Here is a 12,196-nt window from a genome sequence, read left to right on the forward strand (position 1 = left end):
ATGAGAGGAAAACAGGCACAGGAGATGCCCCAACTTTTTTGAGACATGCTGCATGCACTATTACTAGCTATATGGAAATGATTGCATGATCCCAATTCCTGCTATTAATGAACTCATGATCAGAATGAGCCTTAACAGTTCTTAGACTTCATAGCACACCGTGCCTTATATGTCTATGTTTACCCTCAAGAACTCTTAATTTTCCAAACACAAAATTCATGAGGATACAATGATAAATTCTTTTCGTTTACCACATATCTCTAAAGTAAAATAGCTCATAATTGCAATTAGTTATAAAATAAAATATACAGTGATTGCCCTAGAGCAGGGGTGGGCAATTGTGGCTCTTTTACAACCTGTGGACTTCAACTTCCAGAATTCCTGAGACAGCCAAGCTGTCTCAGGAATTCTGGGAGTTGAAGTCCACAGGTTGTAAAAGAGCCACAATTGCCCACCCTTGCCCTAGAGGCAATCTATAAACTACAGGTCAGATTCCAGATTGTTTGTCCCAACTTTACAGAAATTTTATTTCCTATGCAATTTCATAACACCTCAAAGGAAACCAGTGTAAAGCACGCATGTCATTCCACTATTCAACACTCAATCTAAGGAATATAATAAAATTAGAGATTATTTGAGCAAGATGACAATAGCATTTGCTATTTTTATTAAAATATATTAGTAAAGCTTAAAATATATACTAGTTTAATTTAATCTACTTAAACAATTCATATAACACTAGTTGCATGAGGATTTTCAAGAATTTCACAAACCTACAAGTGGAAAAGTTTGTCTTTTCCATTTTATTTTTCAAATGCATTGAAAATGCAAATGCAACTATTTCAAAAGAAAGAAATTATTTCCAGAGTCAATCTGGAGTCAGGCACACCAAAAATGAATGAGTGAATAATTAAACAAACTTACCACTTTTATAACATAGGGTGCATCACTGGTAACTGATTCAGATGAATTAACATCAGCTGTTAAAATATAAGTAGTTTTTATCAACAGGATTTAAAAGTATCTTATAATATCTCAGCAGCAATTTTTACCTAACCAAGAGAGTAACTGGATGAAAACCAAATACAAATTCATGAATATATTTAATAATATTGTATGGTGGAGCCTTATGCATTCTTTGCACAAATCTACCTCCATATCACAAACACTCATACAATAATACAATTTGATACATTTTACATATAATATTTCAATTTTGATGTAAACAATGAATGCTACATTCCATTTTTAAAAACGGTATGAATTTGCCAAACCTAACCACAATCAATCAAACATACTATTCTGCTTTAAGAGCAACCAGCTGGTGCTGCCAGATGTAAATAAGTCAATTTAAATGTCCCATTAGTGAAACATTCAGTGATTTTGGTGGGTGAATTGAAGCAATAAAGCCTTTCCTAAAAAACAAGATTATGAACACCAAGTCCTTATTAGGAACATGGTAGTAACATCCATAACAAATATTTTAATTAGCACTGAGTCCAGAGCCACCTTGCCCTCCAAAAAGATTTCATGTTCTTATATTATCTGCTGGAACAGACTAGGGAAGATAGAGGAAGAGGGGGAACCCATTCTGATAGAAGAATCCATTCTACTGGCAGCATCACTGGATAAAATACCAACAAAAAGTATTGTGACAAAGGCCCAGCCCTTATAGTAAGGGGAGCATGAAGGCAATGAAGAAAGTCAGAATAAGCAATAGAATCAGGCACACACACCCAACCACTTTCTATTCAGTTCACCAGATGCTGTCACCAACCCCGCAGTCCCCTCATCAATCTGCTAATCAGCTGAATGGCAGAATCCCAAGAACACTATTTGGCCTGTGGACATCCTTTCCGCAGCATGATAACCATGCATTCTACAGCAACTGCTTGTCAATTGATTGGCAAGCTGGCTAGAGCTGAAGAGCCTTGAGGAGCGCTATACAACAACACAGCAAGCTTTCTACAAATTGTTTAAAGGGAAAAAAATAAAGTCTTATTGTCCCTTTTCTAAGATCACTGCTTTTCTACTATTACAGGAAGAGAGAAGTTGCAAAAAGTGATGAGGTTCTCCTCCAGGCAATTCTATTAGTTGAATATTTTGAAACAAAAATGTTTGTTCTGTAGGAAAATATATCCATTCTGCATATGTGTTAAGAATACACATTCTAAAATAATTATATGTTGGCCGCTATATTTTAGCAATCTTGACAATATTCTTACCAAGATACAGACAGCCAAAACCACCTTTGCCTATAACGGGACCAAGCTTCCATTTTTTCTTTAAAAGGTCAGTAAAAACTTCTCCAGGAGGAAATTCTTCTGCAAGTTTCCGTTTTCTTGGGCCTCTTTTTCCTGCCGACTTTTTGATATTAGGCATAGTCACTAAAGGCAATTGAAATAAAATAAATTAGAAATAGGATAAATTTGACTTATTTTTAAATATAAAAGGTCTTTATTGCCTTTTTCCATTTGTCACCCTGTTTGACAAAACAGAAGAATGAAAATCAATCCCAAACAACTTCTGATCATGAAACTCTTGATGATTTTAGTACTGAATTTTTCTAGGACAAATTGATCAAAATGCAAATATGAAAATGTATTATTTTAATTCCTATATGATACTCGCACCTCTGATAAAGGTGTAAAAAATGCTCTACAGTCTGAAAATAATATATATTCTTATCAAGTTCTCTTATTATTCATATTGCAGCAAATAATAATTACATTTCTGTAAAAGTTAAAAGATGAGCATATCTACAGAACCATTACTAAAATGGACAGCTTGTATCCTTCCAGATATTGCTAAATGACATTATTATTCATTCTGGCTATGGTTATTGAAAATTGTCATTAAGCTATACCTAGATGACCAGAGTTTACCTATCTTTTGGTATATGTCACAGAAGTGCAGCACAAAAGTAGTGTCCATTTTCTCTTTTTTCAATCTCTGAAAAAAGAAAGTTCACTAATTGTGCTTTTCTTTTACAATATTTTTTATTTTAGTTTTTATTTTGATGTGCCATTTAATTAATGGGAAATTAGCAAAAACTGTCTTCCCTCATACTGGTAATTGCTTCCATTTTGCCATTTCTGAGTTGAATTTTTTAAATTGAGAGTCAGTGATTAGTTTTACCCCTACTATTGCCATCAACTCTTCCAAAGCATAGGCTGACAGTTCAAACATATGCAATCAAGCAGGCAGATGAGGTTTGCCTTCCAGATTTCATACTTGCACCTCTGATAAATATGAAAAAATACTCATCATAAATAGCAAGACTTAAATTTTGGCAGAATCATTCATCATTAAAAAATCAAATGTTTATATTCTAATATTATTTATGACAATACTAACCATTACTACTATTAAAACAGGAGCTGTGCAACAGAGGCCTCTTGATGTTGAATTGATACTTCCACTATCTTACCATTATATTAAATAGGTTGATAAAAGCAAGAATTCAACCATATCTGGAGGGCCATACATTGTTTAGACTTCCTTTGTCATATCACATTATGTTAAGCATTTGCCATTCCATGCTTCTTTGTGGAACTTTCAACTTCTGTATCACTTTTGCATTTAATGTCAAAGTTCCACAATCCTATGTCAGCACAGACACTATACACATTTAAACAATTTCCTCAGAAATGCGGTGGGTAGCCATATTACATAATGAACAGGATAACTATCAAAACAGGACAACAGCAATCCTTATCAAATATTGACACTTAAAAAAAAAAAATTAAAATATCCAAAGAAATACTGGGCAAATGTAATGCAATTGAAGGTGTTAACTATAACTATTAGCACTGCACAGGTGAAATTAAAAAACAGTTAAAGAATCCTTCTTGCAATGAACTCATTTGAGCTAATGAAGATGATACATTTATCCCTAAAAATATCAAAATATAAAATCTGTGCACTGACAAAATTGCCAAGTACAAAAGGCCACACTACTTACATCTGCATGTATACTACACTAATACATTACTACATCCTATGTTTTGGAGAAAAACTTGATGTGTATGAAGGCCAACACCAGCTACATAGCTAGCAGCTTCGATTTCACATTGTTGTGCACATTATATTAATATATTAAATTTATAAGCCCCGATTCTCAACTCTGAGCACTTTACAAATTGTTAAAAACATTTAAAAATAAGGAACAGTATAAAAACAGAAAAAGAACACCAAAGAGCAGAGAAACTAAACCTAGATGTTAGCAATGAAAAGAAAGGAAGGGGTAACAATTGTACTTGACAAAGGCCTGGGCAAACAGCCAGGTCTTTATGGTCTTTTGAAATACCAACAGGGTGGGAGCCCTTCAAACCATTATTCCACAGGACAGCACTGCTACAGGGAAGGTGCACTTCTGGGGCCCTGACAGGTGTTATTCTTTAATCAATGGAATCTAGAGGGCGCCAAGTCTGCCAGATGAAAGTGAGCTTATCCTTTCTGCTTTGAATCTATTCAACAAACAATAAGTAATAAACTGCATACTTTATTCATTTATTTGTATCTAAAAACAGACATAACCTACTAACGTAGTGTAGTATCATTTAGATCAGGGGTGTCAAACTCGCAGCCCATGGGCTGGGTGCATCATGCACTGGCCACACCCACACCCGGTTTAACTAAGGGGGGAAAAAAGTCCCTCCGTGGCGATGCGGGTTTGACACCCCTCATTTAGATGACATGACATTAATTTGATACATAAACTTTGCAAGCTTATCAATGCCTACTTAGAAAAGTTAACAAAAAAGCAGAAAAAATAGGTGGAACCCCTTCTTTTCCCATTAGCTCATAGTCCCTCTACTTATTTTACTACAAAATTAGCACAATTACACTAGTTTACTCATATCTGAATGCTATGTGGCATAATTACACTTTTTTTTTTTTAATTTGATTTATATGCCGCCCTTCTCCGAAGACTCAGGGCGGCTTACAATGTGCTCAGCAACACATTCCCTCCCCCTTGCTCTCTGCTCTCTATCAAACATTTTATTAGCATATTGATGCATTCTCATATTTTCTTTTTATTTTATTGTTCCATTATTTTACTTCTATTTTTGTTTACACTCTTTTCAATTTTTTTGTTTTATTGTTGAGTAGCCCCATGGCAAGATACAAGGCAAATAAATTTAACGAAGAAAAAATTAATACAAATTGAAGTCACAGCAGCTTCAATTATATTCTATGGGCCACCATTTTTCACTTGAAAGAAGGCCAACCCACCTCACAGAGTTGTTGTGGTGGGGGAAAATAGGAGGTAGAAATGCATGGAAAATGCATTGGATATGTATGCCACCTTATTTATAAAAATAATATGATAAATGAATAACACTGGCAAAACCAGCAATGCAGTAGATATGCAGACTGGGGGAGAGGGGGAATATGGGGAATATTTAAGGACCTAGTACAGCTTTCACCAACCCTGTAACTTCCAGAAACTCCTAGCCTACAACTATAACTTCCTAGAATTCCTTGCATACATGATAGGAAGAGGTATCAGTAGAGCCCCGGTTATTAACAGATATCACCCATCTCCTCCCACTTATGACTGTATGACTGTAACTTGTTGCTTGTATCCTTACAATTTATATTGATTGTTTCCAAGTATGATTTGATAGCTTATTTGTACCCTATGACTATCATTAAGTGTTGTACCTTATGATTCTTGACAAATGTATCTTATCTTTTTATGTAGAGAGAGCATATGCACCAAAGACAAATTCCTTGTGTGTCCAATCACACTTAGCCAATAAAGAATTCTATCTTCTATCTATCTATCTATCTATTATTCTTATTAAGATAAATGTTAAAACTGTGAATAGCAAGAGGCTGTCTTAGGAGTAAACAAACAATAGCAATCTTAATAATTAAATAGCTCTAGATATATATTTGGCATTTCTTATACCAAGAAACAATTCTGATCACCATCATTAGTTGTAACTAAATTAACAATTATTTAGCTGGTCCAAAATAGGGCTATCAATTTCATTGCTATTGTAATTTTTTTTTCATCTCCACTTTCTTTAGTTTTCTTCCTATTAAATGTTTCCAACCACATTGTTTCTACACTGTGAAATGCTGAAGGTATGTCCTTCATTCTCTAATACATCACAAACTGTTATTTATGTCAGCTCCCTTCTGGCAAACCCAAGATACTCCATCGAGCAGAGAGCATACTACCTCCTCATCTAAAAAGGAGGAACATTTGGCTTATATTTTACTTCAGTGAGCCTACAGTCACAGAGGCCTTCTGAAAAATCCTATGAATTCAAACTATGATTGTTGAAAATGAGGAAGTGTGTCATTAACCTCAGGTGGGATGTCACTATTCCCAATGCTCAGCTTATATTGTAGACCTACTCACTTCCCCCAAAATGTTTCATGTTGCCTTTATCATCCAAACTACACCCCACACACACACACACCTTATTTTAATAAATCACCATTTATTAAAAAAATGGTCAAAAATTGTTTGGAACCCTTTTTTCTAATCTGGACCTTCTGTTAACATTAGATCTCCTACTAGCTTTCACTATTAGCCAAACTGAATTAGGGCTTAGGGGAGTTACTTTCAGTTTGAACTAAATCTCCTGTCCTGGATCGATTTATCCAGCCTGTCCAATGGAGCAGAGGCAATGGAAGACGTACCAAATCCCGAAAAATTCACAATATTGCTAATTGACTAATTTTTTACGCCGACATGCACAACTAAGGACGGAAAAGGGAAGCCAACGGCTCCTAAAAAGGGCTGCCAAAAAGCAGAGTCAGGCTACAGAGGGGCTAAAAGGAGGAAAGTGAAAGCAACAAGGTCCACCTTGGGGCAAAGAAAATGGGCACCACATGGCTTCCCAAGCTCTCCTCCCCGGGGGAAAGGCGGATGCAATTCTCGCCCTCCTCCAGAGCCACAGCGAGAGAGAAAGCTTCGGGGCCATACCTCCTCAGTCAAACGGACTCTGGCGAGAGGGTCACACCAGGCGAAGAGCGCGACCACCCCCGACCGCGTCACGGACCAAACTCACTTCACACCGGAAACGGGAGGGCGGAAGTTCGGAGTTGCCGCGCAAAGAGAGCTTCCGTTTTACAAACGGGATATAGTCCCTGTAACTGTCAAAGCGAGGGGCGGTCTTGCCTCCCGCGCGCCAAAAAGTGGGCGTGGCTTCAGTTTGGCGCCGGGGACAGGTATTCGTCTCTCTCTCTCTCTCTCTCTCTCTCTCTCTGTCGTTCGCGCATGGGCAGGCGTCGAGTGTGGGCTGCCCGAGGAAAAGGGGTTTTATTTAGCGGCGTTTCTGTAATTGACCCGTCCGCTCGACGCTTGATCTTAGATAAATCGCCGAGGGGGCTAAAGTCGGGGTTTCTTCTAGTGCAAGCTCGAGAAATTTTGATTTCATACGTTTATTTCAGTTGCACGTCTTCACCGTGCTTTTTTTTTAGCTCGCGAATTAACCCCTTCTTGTTCTTTGGCGCAATCAGAAATAAATCCAATTACTTTCAATCGCATTTGTTCCTGGCAACTTCGACTGTTCTTCCAATTTTCGCTCTATATTGCTGCGACCTCGGTTGCCCCGCTTGCTAAATCTTGTTTGTGAACGACATAATAATAACCGAAATAAAATACTTTGCATTAATTTATCCTTGGAATCTTCGTTTTACCAACCTCTATTAACGGCAGCTTTTTATAACTGTTCAGAAAAATTGCATTGTTGCCAGGCAGGTGAATTATCTAGTATTTTTCTTTTAAAGTGATTTTATTATATTTACCTTCTTTTATGTACACGGAGAGCATATGCACCAAGACAAATTCCTTGTGTGTCCAATCACACTTGGCCAATAAAAAATTCTATTCTATTCTTACTGTTTTTCCCCAAAGATAATAGTTTTTGGTGGGAAGACTGATTGTAGGTTTAACAGTTAAACTAACATTTTTTTTAAAAAATAGTATACAGTGTATTTTAGGATGTAGAATATAACATCTTTTAACAACCATGATAATGATTGTACTAGGTGAAAATATTTTAGAAGAAAATATTAGCATGTAATATTACATGTTACTTTTTTAACAAAATATTTTGGTTTAATACCAAATAAGTAACAGAAGGCAATAGATTATCAGGTAATTCAGTTCACTGTATCATTTTACAAAAATAAATTCTCTCTTCGTTTAATGGGGGTTATTCATGGATGGGCAATAGAGTTGTAATTTTATTTTTGAAGTCAAAAAAACTTTAGTTTCCTATTATGAAAAAAGTCCTAACAGATATAATGGGCCTTTATAAGTACAAATATGCTTTGAAGCTTGCTATCCATCAGCTGACTGAATATAGCTTCTCTGAGTGAGGGTGCCTTTCCCGCACCTTGAAAGAGGCGTGGTGAGGCCCCTCCTCAAGAAGCCTTCCCTGGACCCGGCTGAATTAGCCAACTACTGTCCGGTCTCCAACCTTCGTTTTGTGGCGAAGGTTGTTGAGAGTGTGGTGGCACAACAACTGCCCAGGCACCTGGATGAAGCTATCTATCTGGACCCGTACCAGTCGGGCTTCAGGCAGGGGTACAGCACAGAAACGGCATTGGTCGCGTTGGTGGATGATCTCTGGAGGGCTCGGGACGGGTTGCTCCTCTGTCCTGGTCCTGTTAGATCTCTCAGCGGCTTTTGATACCATCGACCATGGTATCATGCTGCAGCGGTTGAGGGGGTTAGGAATAGGGGGCACCATTTTGCAGTGGTTCTCCTTCCTCTCCGACTGCTCACAGTTCGTGTTGACGGGGGCAGAGGTCGACTTCGAGGCACCTTGCATGGGGAGTGCTGCAGGGGTCGGTCCTCTCATCCCTTCTGTTCAACATTTATGTGAAGCCACTGGGTGAGATCATCCGTGGTTTTGGGGTGAGAGTCCATCTGTATGCTGATGATACTCAGCTGTACATCTATCCAGACTATCCCAATGATGCCCTTGATGTGATGTCTCGCTGCCTGGAGGCCGTGCGGGTCTGGATGGGGAGAAATAGGCTCAGACTCAACCCCTCCAAGACCGAGTGGCTGTGGTTTCCGGCGCCACGATATAGTCAGCTGGTGCCATCGCTGACTATTGGGGGTGAGTCTTTACCCCCCCACACAGAGAGGGCCCGCAATCTGGGCATCCTCCTGGATCACAGCTGTCTTTAGAAGAACATATGACAGCCATGGCCAGGGGGGGCTTTTTATCAGGTTCGCCTGATCCGCCAGTTGCGGCCCTTTCTGGACCACGATGCCTTGTGCACAGTCACTCACGTCCTTGTCACCTCCCGACTGGACTACTGCAATGCTCTTTACATGGGGCTCCCCTTGAAAAGCACCCGGAGGCTCCAACTGGTCCAGAATGCAGCCGCGCGGGTGGTTATGGGCGTAACTCGTTGTGCCCACATGACACCCCTCCTGCATGAGCTGCACTGGTTCCCAGTGGTCTTCCAGGTGCGATTCAAGGTGTTGGTTACCACCTTTAAAGCGGTCCATGGCATTGGACCTGGGTACCTTCGAGACCGTCTTCTGCCACCAGTAGCCTCCCACCGGCCAGTCCGCTCCCACAGAGAGGGTCTCCTCAGGGTGCCATCAGCCAAATTATGTCGGCTGGCGACACCTAGGGGGAGGGCCTTCTCTGTGGGAGCTCCTGCCCTTTGGAATGAACTCCCCCCAGAAATTCGTAAAATCTCTGATCTCCGTGTATTTCGCTGTGCCCTCAAAACCATGTTGTTCCGCCAGGCTGGGCTATCAATATAAAGATTTTAATTGGTTTTAAATGGGATTTTAAATTCAGGGTTTTATAAATTGGGCCTATTATTTAATAATTTTAATTATTTTTAAATATTGTCTGTCTTTGAGTTTTTAATTAGGCTGTACACCGCCCTGAGTCCTTCGGGAGAAGGGCGGTATAGAAATAAAATAAATAAATAAATAAATAAATGATAAATATGCTTCAGGGTAGTGTATCTTCAAAGTACTAGTGCTAAACTGAGAGTTGCTATGAACTTTCAGTCACACTATAGAAGTTACTGCTTTTCTGTAGTGTCATTCAACAAAGATGGTCCTGAATTAATTTACTACAAAACTGTTTTAAAAATTCTGCTGTTCTAATATCTCATTTTGCATTTTATATTAGGACCTTTTAATATGAGGTCCTAACAAATTTTCATACTTAAACTTGGTGATATCCTCTGAACAGCCTTGATGCAAAGACTGAAAAAATATCCAGAGAGCTATGGAGTTTATGTGTAGGCAAGAGGAATTTGTAGGAAAAGTGCGTGCATCTAAAACTAGCAAGGTTTACAATACTGTATTTTGGGTATTGGCTTGGAATTTTCTACTGTTTTTTATAATTTCATCTTTGTACTTGCATTTCCCCAGAGTCCTTTGTGATGGGATGGGGTTATAAATATGGTTAACAAGTGGAATTAAATAATTTGTAGCTTGGCATAATACAGGAAATATTGGCATCATTTGCTCAATACTCTTGATCTGGATAAAATGGAATTGAGTAGTTCATTATGTTGTAGGAAACCTAATCCTAGTTTTATATTGTATAAATCATGCTATCACATTAAGATGTAAAATGATTTATTCATAAAGTATAGCACATTATATAAACAGCACTTGTGATTTTATGGATAGATACATCTTTTAATCACCTGAGGAAACAAAAGAGGAAGTTGTTTATAGAAGGCTACCAAACAAGGGTCCCTGAGCAAATCTGGGCAAAGAGAATTAGAATTAGAATTCTTTATTGGCCAAGTGTGATTAGACACACAAGGAATTTGTCTCCAGTGCATAAGCTCTTAGTGTACATACAAGCAACAAGTGATAAATCATTATTATAATCAAAAAATATGTTCATCATAAATCATAAGCTACAACACTCAGTGATAGTCATAGGATACTAAATAAGTAATCAACATAAATCATACTAGGATATTAAATAAAACTATATAAATCATAAGATACAAGCAACAAAGTTATGGTCATAAGAAGATAAGGAATAGGTAATAGGAAAGATGAGAAGGATAATAGTAATACCGCCCTACTAGATAGATTGATAGCGTTGTGGGAATTAGTTGTGAAGATTACCATGTGGAAGGCTTGCTGCCTAATCCTGTCCTCATATACTTCTCTCAGAAGTGAGAATCGTTAGTGGTTCACTGAGAAACCAAAGGAAATGAAGCAATTAGAGTGATGTGCAGAATGTCTTCTTCAGGAAAAAGAAAACCCTTTCTGTTCCTGCCTGCTTATTTGAAAAGTATAGGAGATGACCAGGCTGAGCCTGAGGGAAGGGTCAAATGTGTCATTAGTCTCAAGTCCCTTTGTGCCCACGACAGAACTAAGCCAAGCTCACCTTCAATTCCCTTGACTTATCTACCCCCAATTTACGTTGACCATTAGTAGCTCAGATTCTTGTACAGAGCTTTAGCATGCAACAAACCTATATATTCATTTGAACTACCTGGATTCCTGATTTTTCTGTGCCTGACATTATTCCATTTGAAATTAGATTCACTCCCATACTTGTTTTTCTGAAAGTCATTGAAACCTAGCTTTTCTAGAGAGACTTCAGAATAGACCAGTGATGATGGGAGAGTTTCTTGATATGGGTTTGTATGTTGTGGGTTGTTCGCTGAGGTACTTTTACTTTTAACTATTTGTTAAAATGGTTTACATTTACCTATTTAAAGAAACACTTTGTTTTGTAGAATGCAAGTACAACCATCATTAATATAAATTAAATGCAATCTGAAAATTACCAAAATTAATGTTACAATAGTTAAAAAGAATCAAATCCTCCACTAACCTACTAATCAAAAACATCTTGAAGCATCTTTTAAAGGTCATCAGACCTTTACAGAAGTGAAGGAGGGAGCTGATTCCAAATTGTAATTCCCTAAAAGCCCAGAACTGGAGAACCCATTCCTGAAATTGGAAACAGAAGACCCTGTCCAGAAGAATATGAAAAATGAGCAAGGTCATAGAAAACAATAAGGACAGGCACTGGAGTTGTTATGACCAGAGGGCAATAAAGATAAGGATCAGCAGGTTAAACTGGGTAGCTCAGTGAAGACTCCTGAGAAATAACAAAACAATAGAATAGTGATGAAAGTCCAGAACAGCATTTTAGACTAGCATCAAGTAATGAAGAAACGTCTATTGACTTATAAGTGTAGGTAGTCC

The 12,196-nt window shown here is 38.1% G+C and overlaps 1 protein-coding gene across 4 annotated transcripts in view; it reads right to left on the reverse strand.

The window, feature by feature from the left end:
• The window catches only part of VRK1 (VRK serine/threonine kinase 1), a 28,333-nt gene extending 21,170 nt beyond the window's left edge, over positions 1-7,163 (reverse strand). For 3 of the 4 annotated variants that reach the window (XR_015728559.1, XM_034418430.2, XM_087872410.1), the window contains exons 1-3: positions 6,950-7,124; positions 2,226-2,387; positions 925-980 (exon numbers count right to left, since the gene is read on the reverse strand). Coding sequence is in view for 3 of the 4 variants with exons in the window: in XM_034418430.2 (XP_034274321.1) it covers positions 925-980; positions 2,226-2,382 (213 nt within the window). In the remaining variant the exon portion in view is untranslated. Of the gene's footprint in view, positions 1-924; positions 981-2,225; positions 2,388-6,949 lie in introns of all 4 variants that reach the window. The other variant, XM_087872417.1, reaches the window with a different exon arrangement.
• Positions 7,164-12,196: the final 5,033 nt, after the last annotated feature.

This window comes from Pantherophis guttatus, chromosome 1 (assembly GCF_059756535.1).
Source record: "Pantherophis guttatus breed Tessera chromosome 1, ASM5975653v1, whole genome shotgun sequence".
NCBI classification, from domain to species: domain Eukaryota; kingdom Metazoa; phylum Chordata; class Lepidosauria; order Squamata; family Colubridae; genus Pantherophis; species Pantherophis guttatus.